Below are 19,498 nucleotides of genomic sequence, written 5' to 3'. Positions count from 1 at the left end.
GACTACTGGTTCGTGATGACCCGGGAAGCGACAAACAGCAGCCTCCCGCTCCCCCCGAGGGAGAGGAGCGCCTTTCTCAAGGTGGAATGGCCCGTCTTCCACGTTGACCTGAGCAGGACGTCCATGGCGGCCGAAGGCACCTTCCAGGTGGGCCTTTTCACCAGTCAACCACTGTGCCCGTTCCCCGGGGACAAGCCCGACATCTTGTTGGAGGTCACCTTCACCAACAGCCTCCCGGAGGCGAGGGCGGGTCAGGCCCTGCCGCTGGAGATTAGGGCCAGCAAGAGGGTGGAGCTCGCTCAAGGCCAGTGGGTTGAGTTCGATTGCCCCCCTGTGGGGCCGGAAGCCTATGTCACGGTCACCGTGGTGCTGAAGCTGCTGGGCCGAGACTCCGTCATTATGTCCACAGGCCCCATTGACCTGGCCCAGAAATTTGGGTACAAACTGGTGATGGAGCCGGAGCTCACCTGCGAGGCCGGGGTGGAGGTCACGGTGCTGCCTCCACCTTGCATCTTCGTCCAAGGGGTGATCGCCGTCTTCAAGGAAGCCCCCAGACTCCCCGGGGAGAGGACCAATCGGCTGGCTGAAAACAGCCTGGCCTTGGGAGAGAGGAGAACAGTATTCAACTGCACTTTGTTTGACATGGGGAGGAATAAATACTGCTTTGACTTTGGCGTTTCAAGCCAAAGCCAGTTTTCTGCAAAGGAGAAGGAGTGCATGCTAATTCGGAGAAGTATAGGTTGGTATTGCGATTTTAAAACCGTTTTTTTCTTTTAATGAAATTGGTATCTTCATGCAATCAAAATTATTCTTTTGAAATTAGATGAACTTGATTTTCTATGAACTTCAGTACAGGTGCTCAGTCATGTCCGACTCTGCAACCCCATGAACCATAGCACTCCAGGCCTCCCTGTCCATCACCAATTCCCAGAGTCCACGCAAACCCATGTCCATTGTGTCAGTGATGGCATCCAACCATCTCATCCTCAGTCATCCCCTTCTCCTCCTGCCCTCAATCTTTCCTAGCATCATGGTCTTTTCAAATGAGTCAGCTCTTCACATCAGGTGGCCAAAGTATTGGAGTTTCAGTTTCAACGTCAGTCCTTCCAAAGAATATTCAGGACTGATTTCCTTTAGAATGGACTGGTTAGATCTCCTTGCAGTCCAAGGGACTTACAAGAGTCTTCTCCAACACCACAGTTCAAAAGCATCAATTCTTCTGCACTCAGCTTTCTTTATAGTCCAACTCTCACATCCATACATGACTACTGGAAAAACCATAGCCTTGACTAGGCGGACCTTTGTTGGCAAAGTAATGTCTCTGCTTTTTAATATGCTATCTAGGTTGGTCATAACTTTCCTTCCAAGGAGTAAGTGTCTTCTAATTTCATGGCTGCAGTCACCATCTGCAGTGATTTTGGAGCCCAGAAAAATAAAGTCAGCCACTGTTTCCACTGTTTCCCCATCTATTTGCCGTGAAGTGATGGGACCGGATGCCATGATCTTCGTTTTCTGAATGCTGAGCTTTAAGCTAGCTCTTTCACTCTCCTCTTTCACTTTCATCAAGAGGCTCTTTAGTTCTTCTTCACTTTCTGCCATAAGGATGGTGTCATCTGCATATCTGAGGTTATTGATATTTCTCCCGGCAATCTTGATTCCAGCTTGTGCTTCTTCCAGTCCAGGCGTTTCTCATGATGTACTCTGCATAGAAGTTAAATAAGCAGGGTGACAATATACAGGCTTGACGTGCTCCTTTTCTGATTTGGAACCAGTCTCTTGTTCCATGTCGAGTTCTAACTGTTGCTTCCTGACCTACATACAGGTTTCTCAAGATGCAGGTCAGGTGGTCTGGTATTCCCATCTCTATCAGAATTTTCCACAGTTTATTGTAATCCACACAGCCAAAGGCTTTGGCATAGTCAATAAAACAAAAATAGATGTTTTTCTGGAACTCTTGCTTTTTCGAAGATTCCAACGGATGTTGGCAATTTGATCTCTGGTTCCTCTGCCTTTTCTAAAACCAGCTTGAACATCTGGAAGTTCACGGTTCACGAGTATTGCTGAAGCCTGGCTTAGAGAATTTTGAGCATTACTTTACTAGTGTGTGAGATGAGTGCAATTGTGTGGTAGTTTGAGCATTCTTTGGCATTGCCTTTCTTTGGGATTGGAATGAAAACTGACCTTTTCCAGTCCTGTGGCCACTGCTGAGTTTTCCAAATTTGCTGGCATATTGAGTGCAGCACTTTCACAGCATCATCTTTCAGGATTTGAAATAAGTCAACTGGAATTCCATCACCTCCACTAGCTTTGTTCATAGTGATGCTTCCTAAGGCCCACTTGACTTCACATTCCAGGATGTCTGGCTCTAGGTGAGTGCAAGTGATCACACCTTCGTGATTATCTACGTCTTGAAAATCTTTTTTGTACAGTTCTTCTGTGTATTCTTGCCACCTCTTAATATCTTCTGCTTCTGTTAGGTCCATACCATTTCTGTCCTTTATTGCGCCCATCTTTTCATGAAATGTTCCCTTAGTATCTCTGATTTTCTTGAAGAGATCTCTAGTCTTTCCCATTCTGTTGTTTTCCTCTATTTCTTTGTATTGATCGCTGAGGAAGGCTTTCTTATCTCTCCATGCTGTTCTTTGGAACTCTGCATTCAAATGGGTATATCTTTCCTTTTCTCCTTTGCTTTTTGCTTCTTTTTTTTTTTTGCTTTTTTTGCTTTTCTTCTCTATTTGTAAGGCCTCCTCAGACAGCCATTTTGCTTTTTTTCATTTCTTTTTCTTGGGGATGGTCTTGATCCCTGTCTCCTGTACAGTGTCACAAACCTCCTGATAAGTTCATCAGGCACTTTATCTATCAGATCTAGTCCCTTAAATCTATTTCTCACTTCCACTGTATAGTCATAAGGGATTTAATTTAGGTCATACCTGAATGTTCTATCAACTGCCATCATTTTTATGGTTCACTCCTCGTAACGTTCCAAATGATGTTAACATCCTTATCTGAAAAATGAAAAATATTGGAAAGCATACCCAGCTCACTGCTAACTGCTGTAGGTCTCAGCTTCCCCATCAATAAAATGGGGATAATAAGAGTATCTGCCTCGGAGAGTTGTGAGAATTAAGGAAAATCAGTGTGTACATTTCTTAGCATGGTGCCTGGCATGTAGGAAGCACTGATAAACTTCAGCTATTACTACACTGTATTTTATTTTTTAGGTATGTTTGTCCTTTTATTTTATATTGGATAGCTGATTTACAATATTGTGTTAGGTTCAGGTGTACAGCAAAATAAATCAGCTATGTATGTATGTTTATCTCTATTCTTTTTCAGATTCTTTTCCCATACAGGTTATTAAAGAATACTGAGTTCCCTGTGCTATGCAGTAGGTTCTTATTGATCATCTTTTTTATATATAGTGTGTACATGTTAATCCCAACCTTCTAATTTATCCTCCTGCCACCTTTCCACTTTAGTAACCATAAGTTTGTTTTAAAAGTTGGTAGGTCTGTTTTCTGCTTTGTAAGTAAGTTTATTTGTATCATTTTTTTTAGATTCCACATATAAGTGAGATTATATGATGCTTGTCTTTCTCTGGATTTACTTCGTTTAGGATGATAATCTCTAGGTCCGTCCATGTTGCTGCAAATGGCATTATGTCATTCTTTTTTTGGGGCTGAGTAGTATTCCATTGTATATATACTGTTGCTGTTGTTCAGTCACTAAGTCATGTCCAACTCTTTGTGACCCCATGGACTGCAGCACACCAGGGCTCTCTGTCTCTCACTTATCTCCCAGAGATTGCCCGAGTTCATGTCCGTTGAATTGTTGATGCTATCCAACCATTTCAACCTCTGCTGCCTTCTCCTTTTACCTTCAGTCATTCCCAGAATCAGGGTCTTTTCTAGTGAGTTGGCTCTTTGCATCAGGTGGCCAAAGTATCCGAGCTTCAACTTCAGCATCAGTCCTTCCAATGAGTATTCAGGGTTTATTTTCTTTAGAACTGGCTGGTTTACATGAGCACATCTTTTTATTCATCTCTCTGCTGATGGACATTTAGGTTGCTTTCACGTCTTGGCTGTTGTGAACAGTGCTGCATGAACTTAGGGGTGCATATATCTTTTGAATTATAGTTTGCTCCACATATATGCCCTGGAGTGTGATTGCTGGGTCACATGGTAGTTCTAGTTTTAGTTTTTTAAGGAATCTCCATACAGTTCTCCCTAGTGGTTGTACTAATTTATGTTTCCACCAACAGTGTAGGAGGATTTCCCTGCACCCTCTCCAGCATTTATTATTTGTAGATTTTTTGATGATAACCATTCTGACAGGTGTGAAGTGATAACCTCATTGAAGTTTAGGTTTGCGTTTCTCTAATAATTAGTGATATTGAGCATCTTTTCATGTGTTTATTGGTTATCTCTATGTCTTCCTCGGAGAAATGTCTATTTTGATTTTCTGCCCACTTTTTTGATTGGGTTGTTTGTTTGATATTGAGCTACATGAGTGATTTGTATATTTTGGAGACAGTTGCTTCATTTGCAAATATTTTCTCCCATTCTGTGGGTTGTTTTTCATTTTGTTTATGGTTTCCTTTGCTGTGAAAAAGCTTTTAAGCTTAATTGGGTCCCATTTGTTTATTTTTGTTTATATTTTCACTACACTAGGAGGTGGATCCAAAAAGATATTACTGAAATTTATATCAAAGAGTGTTCTGCCTGTATTTTCCTCTAAGCATTTTACAGTAGCCTGTCTTACATTTAGGTCTTTAATCCATTTTGAGTTTGTTTTTGTGTATGGTTTTAGAGAATGTTCTAGTTTCATCCTTTTGTATGTATTTAAATATTATGTTACTACATCATATGGCAAGTCAGGATTCACAGCTAAATCCCAAATTGTAGTGAGTAATGTTGTGTTTCTTCTAGAAAGTGTCTTCAAGGTTGTCTCTTTGCTGTCATGAGTCCCTTGTTATAAGAATGATGCTTCTTTAGTGAGAGTTCACAGCCAGATTTCTAGAAACGTCTTCAGATTCTTAATTCTTTGCACAAAGAAGTAGGGTTATTATGGTTCCACCCAGGCCCCAGGCTCCTATTTGCATTTCTTTCCCTTTTCCTGGGTGCAGGCCTGGTCTTGGCAAGAGGTTAATCCAGCAGAAATGTTCCTGATACATACACATTCCCTTATCTACTTTCCCACTAGGCCCTGTGCCCCCTGATGGCCCAGGCCTCTGAGGATCTTCGGTGCCCCACGTGTTTCTTGCTCCAGTTGTGCTTACTTCTCCTGAGGGATGCTTGTGACTCCGTCCCTACCACTGGCGCGTCCCTGCTCGTGGTTACCTCTCTAGCTTACGTTCTGCAGCCTGTTCCTTTGACAACTCCTCTACCAATCCCCCAAACGCCCCTGCCTCGTTGTCCTGATGCCCCTGCCGCTGCCCTCTGCACCCAGGCGGAGCAGGGCCACTAGGGGTGCACGTGCCTCCTCTCCTGCTGGACCCAGCGTACAACCCCCTCCTGCTCACGCCCCTGCTGTTCTGCTCTGCTCTGTTGGCCCTCCCCTGTCCTCACCCCGACCCCTGCCTCACCCCCAGAGCTCACGCAGCCACACAGAGCAGCTGGAAGCCATCAGGGATGTGCCTTCTCACTCACCTACCGAGATCCCCATAAGCCTGCAGGCAGCCGTCCTGTCCTCTCCTTTGCTGTCCCCAGAGAAGCAGCGTCATTCCTCCAGTGCGAGGTCAGCCCTCCCCTGCCCTGGGGATCCCAGCCCCTCTGCTGTCTCCGGAACCTTCTGTTAATCGTGATTACCCTCCTCTCCTCTGTCTCTAACTGTCCCTTCTTTACTGGCTCATCCGCATCCACTTTGAGATGTCCTTAGTCGTCTCATCTGAGAACAAAACAAACTTGTCCCTCGCCTCTGCATTCTCCCCAGAACACACCGTCTTTCTCTCGTCTTCCTTGTGTAGCCCTGGGTCTTGAAAAAGGCACCTGTACTTTGGGGTTTACTTCCTCACCCCCGTTCACTTTGCAGCCCACTCCTGTCTCTCACGCCTGCCCTGCAAATGCTCTCATTAAAGCAGCCAGTGAATGACTTCTAGGTCCCCAAACCTGGGATGCTTCTCATCGGTGTCTTCGTTGACCTTGATTCTATGACATCACACTCGCCTTGTTTGCCTCCTACCTCCCTGGCTTTCCTTCCTTTGCCAGCCTGTTCTACACCCATCGCATCCCTTAAGCCTCGGACTTCTGAGTCTTCTATTTGGCCTTCTGCATCTTCTATTGGAACCTCTGCGTTTTTTCATTCTTCTCACAGTTGCTAGGTGATTGCTGTCCTGTTGCTGATGGCTCCAGGCTAGCTTCTCTCACCTGCATCCAAGAGCTGAACAGCTGTTGTCCCCAGATGTCTTCCAGGCCCCTCAAAAGCAGCGAGGAATTGGACTCATCAGCTTACCCCCCCAACACTGCTCCTCAGTACGAGACTCAACCATTTCATTATTTGAACCCCAAACTCAGGAGCCTTCCTCTTCTTCACCTCCTATGAACTAATCACTAGGTCCTATGGATTTTGTCTCTTCAAAGAATCCCTGAATCTCTCCATGTCTCTTCATTTCCACCGACACCCCTTGCTTTAAGCCTCCATCATCTCCCCGCTGGACTCTGTTTTTGGCTGTGCTGTGCGACTTGTGGGATCTTAGTTCCCAGTGTGTGTGTGCTCAGGTGCTTCCATCCTGTCCAACTCTGTGACCCCACGGGCTGTAGCCCGCCAGGCTCCTCTGTCCGTGGGATTCTCCAGGCAAGAATGCTGGAGTGGGTTAACCATGCCCTCCTCCAGGGGATTTTCCCCACCCCGGGATCGAACCCACATCTCATCTCCTGCACTGGGAGGTGGGTTCTTTACCACTAGCACTATCTGGGAAGCCCCCCACTTGGGCTCTTTTAATAGATCCCTAATTGTTTTTCCCTCGTCCCCTTCATTCTCTCAAGGCAGCCAGGGATTATTGAAAATTCAGGTCGACTGAGGGCTGTTCTCTTGCTTAAAACTTGTCAGTCACCTCACTTGACACCTCGCCTATGAGGATGAGCATCCATGCTCCCTCCGTGGCCAGCTGCCCCCCACCCCCTACAGTCCCCATCCATGGGCTGGAGACTGGGTACCTCTCTGCCCACCTTCACTTGGTTACATTAACCCATCCCCCAAGTCTCCTCCTGGTTACTCTTCCTCGATCCCAGGCTCGGTAAACTCCCTGGTATAAACTGGCGCAGCATTCTTAGACCCTCCTTCATGGCATTTATCCCTCGGTCACTGCTTGTTCAGTCTTTATCCCACATTTCTACACCTCCCTGGACTCCAGATTACATAAGCTCATTTGGCGACAAAAGCCGACTTGTGCTGCCGTGAAGCTATTTATGATCTTTGTTTGGCCCACTTCATATACCTGGCACATTAACAGGTGCTCAGTACATATTTAGTAAAGGGAAAGTTGTACTCTGATATGACAGGTCTCAGCTAGGTGTCAGTGGAAAAACAATTACATTAATTTAATCATTCAAGATGTGGTTGCCATTTCAAAAGAAGTTGCTAAGAGAGGAAAAAAAATTTTAATTGACTGAATTTAATGGAAGCAAGGGCTTCCCAGGTGGCCCTAGTGGTAAAGAACCTGCCTGCCATTGCAGGAAACATAAGAGACTCGGGTTCAATCCCTGGGTCAGGGGAGAAGGAAACGGCAACCCATTCCAGTATTCTTGCTTGGGAAATCCCACAGACAGAGGAGGCTGGGCTGCAGTCCATGGGGTTGCAAAGAGTTGGACACGACTGAGCGACTGAGCACACACACAATGGAAACAAACCATGGCCAGGCAGAGGAGTTCAGGCCACTTGATGAAAGACCTTGGGAGCAGGAGGTCTCCGTGTTGGTTCGTTCTCCCAGCTGTGGGGCTTCCCGCTGACTCCTCCACTGGTGTCTAAAGACTGAGTCCCTCCCAGCAGCAGAGGGAAGACCCTAGGGTCGGGGGTGGGCAGAACAGGGAGTAGAGCTCTGTGTCCAGGCTGAGGGTGCTCAGGGTTCCCTCTGGGGCTGCAGCCACTAGACACAATTGGGCAACAGGGCTGGAAGGAGAACCTTGAGGGGCTAAACGATCCTGGAAACCTCAGATTCTCTCTCTTGTGTGTGGCCACCCAGCAGGGCTTTGCTTGGCTGGTTGATGAAATTTATGCTAGTGACGGAAACTCGGTGCCTTTGTGTTTCTAGTATAAAAGTTAATGAATAAATCAAGTTCTTTTCCCTTTCCTTTTAAATTGCTGGCTCTGACCAGTAAAGACTGTCCTTGTTGCCAAATGGCATCATTCAGGAACCCTCCCCGCCCCTCACTGAGCCCACCGTGAGCTGTGACTCACTGATGCACAATGAATTTCCCATTAGTTCCTTTTGAAAAGGGAAAATGGGTTTGATATGTTTGTCTGTTTTTCCAAATATGTCTTAGGACCTTAAACATGTACATACTAATTTACAGGAACAGGATAATGTCAAAAATGATTATTTGCGATCTTCATTTATCCTACTTAGTGTGAACGTTTATGAGTTTCTCTGTAGAAATGTTATATGTGTGGTTATGAGATGCTGTGAGAGGAGTGTTAGTAATATCAGGCACAGGTGCTGCAGTAATATGCAAAAATCTAAATTGAGAAATTCTGAATTCTGTGCTCATCTGCCCCAATGGTGTCAGATAAGGGATAATGGATCCTGTTTCTCAAGGCAAATATATATGTAATACATATATTTAGGGCTAAATTGAGAATTACTGATAGAGGGTATAAATTCAGAGTCACACAGTGTTTTTGACAAGTAAAAATTGTAAATATTCAGCACATAGTTTTCTTGATAATTTAAGTCTGTTGCCTGTCTTCTTCTTTCTCTGATTGGTTAGTTGGTCTTATTTTTCATTCCCAGGGTGACTGGACAAGAGCTTTTGTCAAGAACAGGAGTACTGTCCTCCTGTTATTGTTGTTTATTTGCAGGTGCTTAATTACTGTTTCATCTTTAATTCTTTGCCAGAATCTTTTTAAACTACTCATCCAGTTAGTTTACCTAAAACTGGAAAATATGATTTAATATAAGCAGGCCCTTAGATGCTTTAATACTCTGCAGTTCTCTGACAATGAAGGAACCAGTAAACCCTTCCACTTGGCGGAACTCCTGCTCTTCCTTTGGGATTTTTTAAGAATAGCTGACATACCCTATGTGACCATTTGGCATAATCACATTTATACAGTGATTACTTGGCACCAAGAGCTGTTTTGGGTGCTTTATGAATATTAGCCCATTTAATCCTTACAATAATTGTATGAGTTAGGTTTATTTTATTGTCAACTGTATAGGTAAAGAAAGGGAGGCATAGAAAGGTTAGGTTGGTGGCTTAAAAACTGCTGGTGATTAGACTGGCTTGAGCACTTTCTTTTTGGCTGTGCTGGGTCTTCATTGCTACGTGCAGACTTTCTCTAGTTGTGGCACCTAGGGGCTGCTCTCTAGTTGCAGTGCATAGGCTTCTCACTGCAGCGGCTTCCCTCCTGCGGAGCACAGGCTCTAGGGTGCAGCCTCAGTGATTGTGTGACACAGGCTTCGTTGCCCTGTGGCATGTGGAATCTTCCTGGACCAAGGATCGAACCCATGTCCCCTGTATTGGCAGGTAGATTCTTAACCACTGGACCACCAGGGAAGCCCAGCATTTGCTATATTACCGATATTACATGCTGCCTACCATACAGTCATCTATCAATCTAGATATTAAGTAATAGGAAACTCTTTGAAAAAAAGTTTCAGTGTTTTCCTCCTCATCTCATTGGTTCATCTTGTGCTGCCCACCCCTCTTGAAGACATCTTACCCACTTGGGAACCCACTAGCCCAGGTATGAGCATGAGTGGTCTCATGTGAATGAGCCTGTGTCAGGCTCAGAAAATCTGAACTGCTGACCCAAGAGTCTTTGCTCCCACGGCTGCTCTTAGCTACTCACTAAAGTCTCTTGAATTTTCTTATAAGCATGTTTTGTTTTGTTACATTAGACTCGACAAAATGTCTTGCAAATGTGAAGATTTCCTACTCTTCAAATATGCTTGAAGTGGAAACAAATCTCCCTTTTCCTATTGTGAACACATTTTGCTCATTCAGATTTAATATCCTATAGAGTGGCCTGTAAAGCATTTATCCTGGCCAAATAGGTTTGCTATGTAGTATGACGTACGGACATCTAAAGAGGACAAAACAAACAGCCTGTCATTCATAAAGGAAGACTATTTAGAAAATTGGTCATCTTACTCTTCATTTCTACCACGTTTATTATAGCTATCCAGTCAGTCCCCATTTTGCTAAGTATTTTCTTCAGTGTTAACAGAAATCTTGAGGGAACAGATAGAGTTATTTAAGGCATTAAAAATTTTGCCTGATTAAATTTGTTTATTGCTTTGAGTGATTTCTCTTATTTTCTGTTCAATTAATTTGGTTTAGAAGTTTAAGAACTAAAACTTAGTTTAAATGTTTATTTTTTTCTAATGGCTAATGATCCTACTGGTCATGATTTTACTTTCAAAGGAAAAAAGCACATTTCATAATGAGATTTTTGACATTAAGATTCATGCTTTTACCAGAACTTTGATTTTTTTTTTCTGGTTCCTACTAATGGAATTTTTGTTTTTGGTTTGACATATGACTATATATTTAAATAATATCTATGTAATATAAAGGGTGGGCTTCCCTGGTGGCTTAATGGTAAAGAATCTGCCTGCCAATACAAGAGATTTGGGTTTGATTCCTGGTTTGGGAAGATACCCTGGAGAAGGGAATGGCAACCTACTCCAGTGTCCTTGACTGGAAATCCCGTGGACAGAGGATCCTGGCAGGCTACAAGTCCATAGCATCCCAAAAGAGTCGGATGGGACTTAGAGATTAAAAATGAAAACAGCGCATATAAAGTAGAAGAGTTAAGAAAGAATAACAAAAGGATTCTTGGCTTTTGTAGTCTACCTTTTGTAGTCTTAATACAAGCACAAGAGAAGGATAAACTATACATTGACTTAATTTGCCATTTAGAGGTCACAATAGTGGAATTCCCAGGAGATTTTTCAGAAATAAATCACAGTACTTTAGCTCAGAAAGACTTACTAGGAGCTTCCCAAAGCTTTACAAGCATTGGAAGCTTAGTGTCTGGACAGCTCTGAAGCTCGAGGACAAAGCTGGCTTGTTGTTCAGTCATTTGAGGAGCTGCAGTGTGAATCTGGGAGACACAGAACCAATATTGTGTTCAGTTGGAACTCTGGATGGAACATAATTACCACACCTCACTTGACATTGGTCCAGGATACTGGTTTGTAATGCTCCCACTCTTGTGAAAATCCAAGACTTTTAATTGCCGTAAAGAACTCATATTCCATGACTCATCCAAGGATTGCACCACTTGGCTCTCCTGAGAATGTATCTGCCCTGCATGTTCTCCTTATGTTTTTGTAGTGCTTTGTAGACCCTTGACTGCATGATGAGTTTTTGTCTGTAATGATGAAGAGAGACTTTTATGCACAGGATGTTTTGGTGCCTAGTGTGGGCATGACCTGATAGATCTTGGGATTGGATGGGTGTTGATAGAGAAGGGACGTAGGATAATTATTTATAGGGGGTTATTCAATTATTCTATCTGGCAGTGATTACATATATGCTTGGGGAAGAAGGTTGCATTTGCCAATCAATAATGACTGCGTTGGATGTGTTCTGTATGTATTTTGAAGCTCTGAAGTTAGTGCATGCGTGCTCAATCACTCAGATATCTTGACTTTTTGCAAGCCCTCTGGTGTTCGGTGTATCCCTATTTAGGGTTGTTAGGTCTCCTTGCTGAATTGACCCTTTTATCATTATGTAAACATCTCTCTTCGTCCCTGGTAATACTCCTTGTTCTGCAGTCTAGGCTTCCCTGGTGGCTCAGAGGGTAAAAAGCGTCTGCCTCCAATGCGGAACACCCAGGTTTGATCCCTGGGTTGGGAAGAGCCCCTGGAGAAGGAAATGGCATCCCACTCCAGTACTCTTGCCTGGAAAATCCCATGGACGGAGAAGCCTGGTAGGCTACAGTCCATGGGGTTGCAAAGAGTTGGACACGACTGAGCAACTTTACTTTCTTTCTAATACTCCTTGTTCTGCAGTCTACTTTGTCTGATATTAATGTAGCCACTGAGTTTTCTTTTCATTAATGTTTATGAAGTATAACTTCTATCCTCTTACTTTGAACCTGTTTCTGTATTTATACTTAAAGTGTGTTTCTTTTAAACAGCATATAGTTGTGTCATTTTTTTTTTGGCCACGCTGGGCAGCATGCAGGTGTCTTAGTTCTCTGATCAGGGATTGAACTCGTGCCCCCTGCAGTGAAAGCGTGGAATCTTAACCACTGGACCACCAGGAAGTCCCTGGGTTATGCTTTTTTATCCAACCTCACAGTCTTTGTCTTTTAGTTGGTCTTTAGATTATTTGTGTTTAACATTATCACCATGTGGGGTCTTTGTGATGATGCCGCCCCTCACCAGTGGTAGATGCTCCGTTTTAGTCTCGGCCCTGGGTCTCCTCTCTAAGGGTGAAGCTTTCTCTTCTTCTTCCATTCCTTGGCAGCACTAGGTCTCAGCTGGTGCTCTTAGAGTGACGGGGTTTCCCGGCCTGTCCCTACTGGTTGAGGCTCTTGATGACAGATGGAGAGGAGGATCTGGATGAGGTCTGTCTGTGTCTTTCCCACAAGCTGCTCCTCCCCTCCTTGGCCTCCACCTCAGGGAGGTTCTCTCCCGTCTTGAACCTGCCCTCAGACCTCCTTGTGAACGTCTGATGAGCTTGGTGGCAAAGAGCCTGCCAGTGGGTATAAATCTCCCGTGGGTAGTGTGGCTCCCAGGGGTTCTGTATTAGCCTTCACCAGGCCTCTGATAGTTTGTTACATTTTTTTTTAAATTTAATTAATTAATTTACGGCCCTGCTGGGTCTTTGTTGCTGCGTGTGGACCTTCTCCAATGGCGGTAAGCTCTGCTTGGGCTTCTCACTGTAGTGGTTTCTCTTGTGGAGCACGGGTTCTCGGGCATGCGGGCTTCAGTAGTTACAGCACGTGGGCTCAGTAGTCGTGGCTCACAGGCCTAGTGTGGGATCTTCCCAGACCAGGGATCAAACCCATGTACCCTGCATTGGCAGGTGGATTCTTCACCACTGAGCCAACTGGGAAGCCTCTTCATTACATTTTTAGATGACTTCTTTTCACCAGCTTGTGTGAGGCCTGGCGTCTGCCCCAGGAAATAATGTTTGCATCCTGACTTTCCTTGGAGGAGTCTGTCTTTCCTTGTCATTCAGGCCATTTGGTTGTCCTGTGACCTTTGCTGTCTGATGGGTTCTAGAATGGTTGCTATTTTATAAATTATACAGGCTTCCTTGGTGACTCAGATGGTAAAGAATCCGCCTGCAATGCAGGAGAACTTGGGTTTGATCTCTGGGTCGGCAGGATCCTCTGGAGAAGGGAATGGCCACCCACTCCAGTGTTCTTGCCTGGAGAATCCCAGGGACAGAGGAGCCTGGTGGGCACATGGGGTCGCACAGAGTCAGACACAAGTGAGCTACTCACATTGTCACTTTCCTTTTCGTAAGGGTAGCAGCAATATTCCAGCTTTGCCCATCTTTAGGAATGTTCTGCGTTACTGACTTTTCGTGGCCTGAGATTTGAGTTTTGCCACTTCCTTTGGGTGTGCTGACATTCTGATTCTCCAAGTGAGTTAGTATTAAAAGCCTGGCCGGTGTCCTTGCAGAAACTTGGGGGCTGTGGCAGCCGTGGAGCCAGTGTAGCGCCTCGTGCGGGGACGGTGTCAGAGAGCGTCGCCGCGTGTGCCTGACCTCCTCCCCCTCCCGACCTGGCTGCCCCGGAATGTCCTCGGAGACCTCCCCGTGTTCCCTGGAGGACTGTGCTGGTAGGTATCCATCCTCCCGCCCGAGCCTCTCCTGGAGGGGCTGCTGCACTCAGGCCTGCCTGGCAGTCGCCAGTCTGAGTTCAGGAGTAGACTTAACTGCATTGTTGCTGCTGCTGACTGTCCAGACTCTGTGCCCCTCAGTGTGTCTACACTGGGGCTGGCTTGCCAGCAAGATGACCGGGGACTTAACACTGTCAAAAATGGGAACATGACAAGGACATTGGTCTAAATGAAAGGTTCAGACATACAAAATCATTTTTAAAAATGCAAAAAATGGGAGGGATGATCATTTTTTCCCAAGATTTCTTGCTGTTTCTCCCTCCTTTAACTTCTCTCCATCAAAACTGTGGGGAAACATTAAAAAATTGTTTTTCTCCTCCTCATCTCCAAGAAGTCCCAGGGAACCATATAGATCAATTGTCCAAAATGGGGCAAGACGCCCTGCCTTATCCCCTGAAGGGCCCTATATTTATTCTTTACTCCCCTGCCCAGGAAGAGAAGGTGGGGCGTTTCACGTTACCATCACCTGGAGACTGGCCCGTCCTTCATCCTCCTGAGCATCTCGAAGGCCCACACCAGCAGGTGCTCAGTGAGGACTTGATGTAGATGGTCTGTGGTGGGGTGCTCAGGTCACTCAGCTGGGTTTGCCGCAGCTTATGGAGCTGAATCCCATTCATTTCCCACAGGTTACAGTAAAAGGGAATCTTTGCTCTTAGCACACACTATCCCCCATCTGAGACACAGCCAGCTCTCCATTTAGTTGACCAGCCTTTGCTCTGGTCCTGACCCTTAGGTGAGGCCCCTCTCCAGTTCTGACTTCTTCCATTCTCCAACTCCAGGTTGAAAACCATCCCCCGGTTCCTGTCCCTTTGGGACCTGGAGGAGTTAGATGTTTTCTGTGTTTGATCTCAGAGCACCTTGTTGAGCAAACCACCAGCATCTGGCAGTACCTTGACCGGTGTCCCCACCTGTGACCTTCCAAAATCCTGCTGTCTCGTCTTTGCAGCCCGTGCTGTAGGCCTTGTTCCCTTTATTCCAGCATCCTAAGGCCATTCTCTCTTCTGTGATTTTCCTATTACAGCTTCAGACACAGGCTCCCTCCCAGGCCCCAGCTTTCCCCTCCTCTTTCATCAGCTCTGGGCCCCACCCCAAATCTGTTTCTCCAGTTGTGTTTCATACTGTCTTCTAAGGCTTTCTTCTGCATCTATCTTTTGCTTTATAAGTCCCCTTACTCTCCATAGCTCCTTCCTTGTGTGTAACTTCTTGCTTTTCATTCTGGGAGGGCATGCTGTGTTAAGCTATTCCATCTAGAGTTCCATGATACTCAAATGAAGTAAAAATCAACTGCCCCTGACTTCTACTGCACCTTTAGCAACGACAGCAATATCAACCATTTACTACATGTCTCACTCAAAACTCATAATAATTCTACAAGACAAGGATTCTTATGCTGGGCTCAGATTTTGAGAGCTTGGTGCTGCCAGGCATTTTTTTAAAGTGCCTTGCGTGTATAAAGTCGGTACATCGTTACCTCCATATACAGGTATGAACTTTGTAGCAGAGAGAGGATAAGCCACCTGCCCAAGACCATAGAGCTAGAAAGCAAGGGACTAGATCTGGCCTCACCCTAAGCTTCCTAACTTGAATACTTTGCGTCTATATATTACAAGTCAGTCTAGCTTTCTAAAAGCATCCTGGAATTAGCAGTCCGTTTTTGCGGCTGTGGTATTATTTCATGTTTTGGCATCTTAATCTCTTTAATCCTGGGTGGGAACTAGAAATTTGTGCATTATAAATTAGCAAAAAGGGTAAGTGTTACAGACACCCCTGCTTCTATTGTCAGTGGTTCTCAGATAAATGCTCATGTGGATAAAAATCTGTTTGCGGTTTAGGCTGTTTTCCACTCCTTCAAAGTGTAAAGACCTGTTTGCAGGCTGCTTAGCATCAGGAAGCTCTCCTTCACTTCAGGGAAAGACGAGATGAGGCAGAGATGGGTGAGGTCAGCACCTCTGGGGCTTTTCTCCAGCTGTGGTTTTAAAGGATTCCAACCAGAGTCCAAGGTGACAGCTAAGAGGTCTGTCATGTACGTTTGCCACTGACGGGGCAGCCGATCATGTCTGCAGACGAAGACCTGATCATCCAGGAAACAAGTCTTTCATCATGCAACTGTTTTCACTTGTTTGAAAGTCTAGAGTTCTGTTTGGTTTTGAAAGGATGTTTTTATGCCAAGGTCTAAGTGAGGTTCTACATTAATTTGGCCCTTCTTGTTCGCCGCAGCAGTGGGTGGATCCAGTTGCCATGTACCCACATTCCATCAGATGGGATGTTGAACATTTTGTTACTACCTTTAAAATAATGAATCAATTACTGAATATAACATTGATTGAGTACCAGCTCTGTGCCAGTTATTGACTGGAGTTGGAAATATATAGGTAAGCCATGTCTCTCTGTCTGGAAGGGGCGTATGATATAGTAACTTAGCAGACACAGGTGTGCTAAGCAGGTGTAGCGTCCAGTACAATAGAAGATATCCACAGCTTGCTATGGATACTTGGCGACAATCCAGGCTGGGAACACCTCTGTTCATGGAAGAAGTGATATGGGAGCTGAAGTTTGAAAGCTGAATAAGTGTCACCTGGTGAACTAGGTGAGAAGGGGAGTTTTAGCAAAGGGAGCAATAGATGAAAGCTTGGCAAATGATGGGCACCTTAAGAAACCCAGAGAACTGACAACAGTTTGATGTGGCTGGAGGACAGTGTCAGGAAGGAGGGATAAAAATGAGGCTGGACAGGGGGATTCCCTGGTAGTCCAGTGGTTAGGACTCAGTGCTTTCACTGCCAAGGGCCTGGGTTCAATCCCTGGTCAGGGAACTAAGATGTTGTAAGCCGCATAGTGTTGCAAAATACACACACACACACACACACACACACACAATGAGGCTGGACAAGCCAGATCCTGAGGGCCCTTGAAAGATTGGACCTGTGCTGTAGAGGGCTCTTTCTGCTGCAGTGTGGAGTAGAAATCAGAAGGGGCAGGAATGGCTGTAGGGAGGCCTGTTAAAAGAGTTTGTCAGTGACCGAAGGCAGTGGGATGCAGAGGAGAGGATTTACCAAGTCTGGATGTGGCAAGCGTGGAGAGGGGAGCATCCCGATGAAACTTAGGATTCTGTTGCTGCCAACTGCATGGATGGGTCCCAGCTCTGGGATGGTGAGGGAGACTGGACCCGGGTACCGCTGACTGATGACTGCCCGGAAGTGGGGAGATGACAAGAGTTGAGGAGAGGTAGCGGGGTGTCTGGGTGGATGGACATGGGCATCAGAAGAGTAGAACTTGTATACGGAGGTGAAAGAGTTGGTTGAGATGGCAGCCAGGGATGAGGCTGAGGGACACGCCCTGCCGCTGGCTCTGCTAACAAAGCTCCCACCCAAGAGTGGGTGGAGGAGGCTGTGCCCTGCGGGAGGGCCCATCCTCAGGTCAGGCAAGGAGACAAACAGTGTTTTGTGGAAAGTTTCTGGATGGTGAGGTCTTTAGCTATAGGTGTCTCATAGGGTGCAGTGGAAAGGGGAGGGGAGCATTGGGGATGGGTCCAGGAGATGACTCACGGAGCTGGGGGTAAGACTGGGGAAGAGAGACACCGGACAAAACCAGCACAGCGTTGTGGTGAAGCAATTACCCTCCAATTAAAAATAAATTTAAAAAATCATCTGGTAGGCTAATCCTTACCTGTTCCCCCTTTTGGAGGGCAGAATAAAATGTGGTGATTGGAGCTCGCATGATTCATGATTAATGGCTCTGCATGATCACGACTTGCAAGACCCTGATTGCTCCTGATACATACATTAACTCAGTCCAGTTCAGTTCAGTCGCTCAGTCGTATCCGACTCTTTGCGACCCCATGAATCACAGCACACCACATTAATTAGTTTAAAAAAAAGAGGGAACAGGTGACTGGAAGGGCTTAAATGATGGACAGTGGCCTAAGAGTTGAAAGGGAGGTCCTGCCGGGTGGAACTGGGTGGTCTCAGGTTCCTGGGTACTTTAGCGGCAGTACAGGCTGAGGTCCCAAGTGGCGTCTGAGTCTTGGTGAAACATTCTGATGACCGTGGGACACACCAGACTGAGAGACCAGGGAAGAAGGAGGAAAATCAGCACCACATGGAAGGGAGGGAGGAGATAAGAGAGCTAAGAAAGCAGAAGTGGGAAAACAGAGGCTCCAGTACCTAGGAAAGGCAGTTCCCGGACACGGGAGAGAAAAATTGAGTTGTAATATATTGCCAAAAGACCTATTTTCACCTACTAATTTCTCTTGAGATGTGCACATGTAGCTGCAACCTGCCTAAATTACTTTGCACTTCAAGTGTTACTGAAAATTTTCCAACATTCATCTCAAAGGTACATTTAACTGTCGATATCCCATGTTCACCTCTCTCTAGTGCTCAGTTGCGGAGAAGGCGATGGCACCCCACTCCAGTACTCTTGCCTGGAAAATCCCATGGATGGAGGAGCCTGGTAGGCTGCAGTCCATGGGGTCGCAAAGAGTCAGACACGACTGAGCGACTTCACTTTCACTTTTTACTTTCATGCATTGGAGAAGGAAATGGCAACCCACTCCAGTGTTCTTGCCTGGAGAATCCCAGGGATGGGGGAGCCTAGTGGGCTGCCATCTATGGGGTTGCACAGAGTCGGACACAACTGAAGCAACTTAACAGCCACAGCCGCAGCCCAGTGCTCAGTTGTGTCCAACTCTCTGCAACCCTTTGGACTATAGCCCACCAGGCTCCTCTGTCCAAGGAGTTTTTCAGGCAAGAATACTGGAGTGGGTTGCCGTTTCCTCCTCCAGGGGATCTTCCCCACTTAGGGACTGAACCCACATCTCCTAAGTCTCTTGCATTGCACACAGATTCTTTACCACTGAGCCATCGGGGAAGCCCTTATTTACCTTACCTTAAGTGAAAAACCTTGATTTTTTTACCTTGAAACCCTCCTCCTGAGGCTTCTATGTAGAAATTTGGGTTCAAGTGTCAGCAGACACTGAATGTGCCCAGGAGTCACCCTGATGTGGCCCATCTGGTCACCGCACTTCTTTCTACCAGTCTCTCTTTTTCCGTTTGACTTAAGTTGTCTGTAGAAATATGCACGACCAGAAGTCCTAGTCCTTGTTTATTTCACTTTAACTGCTAGATAATTAGAGCAAGCCACCCAGAGAGCTTAGACCCATGTAGAGAGAACCATACCAGAGGATGCATTTGTTCTTTTTTTTTTTTTGGTAGCTTTCCAACCATCCAGCCCATCTCCTCTCCAGCCCCAGGCTCCCGTGAAGTCCAACAACGTCGTGACGGTCACTGGCATATCCCTGTGCCTGTTCATCATCGTGGCCACCGTGCTCATCACGCTCTGGCGGAAGCTGGGCCGCGCCCCCAAGTGCAGCACGCCTGCCCGCCACAACTCGCTGCACGGGCCGGGCTGCCGGAAGAACTCCGACGAGGAGAACATCTGTGAGCTGAGCGAGCCGCGCGGCAGCTTCTCGGATGCGGG

At 46.0% G+C, this 19,498-nt stretch overlaps 1 protein-coding gene across 1 annotated transcript in view; it reads left to right on the top strand.

The window, feature by feature from the left end:
* THSD1 (thrombospondin, type I, domain containing 1) overlaps window positions 1–19,498 on the top strand; it is a 28,273-nt gene that overhangs the window by 7,057 nt on the left and 1,718 nt on the right. Inside the window, exons 4-6 of the mRNA XM_010835732.1 lie at window positions 1–739; window positions 13,805–13,963; window positions 19,234–19,498. The exon at window positions 1–739 is cut by the window's left edge and continues 21 nt beyond it. Coding sequence (XP_010834034.1) covers window positions 1–739; window positions 13,805–13,963; window positions 19,234–19,498 — 1,163 coding nt within the window. The remainder of the gene's footprint in view (window positions 740–13,804; window positions 13,964–19,233) is intronic.

The sequence above is a fragment of the Bison bison genome, unplaced genomic scaffold (assembly GCF_000754665.1).
Source record: "Bison bison bison isolate TAMUID 2011002044 unplaced genomic scaffold, Bison_UMD1.0 scf7180017864048, whole genome shotgun sequence".
Taxonomy (NCBI): Eukaryota; Metazoa; Chordata; class Mammalia; order Artiodactyla; family Bovidae; genus Bison; species Bison bison.
This window is presented reverse-complemented; position numbering and strand designations above follow the sequence as displayed.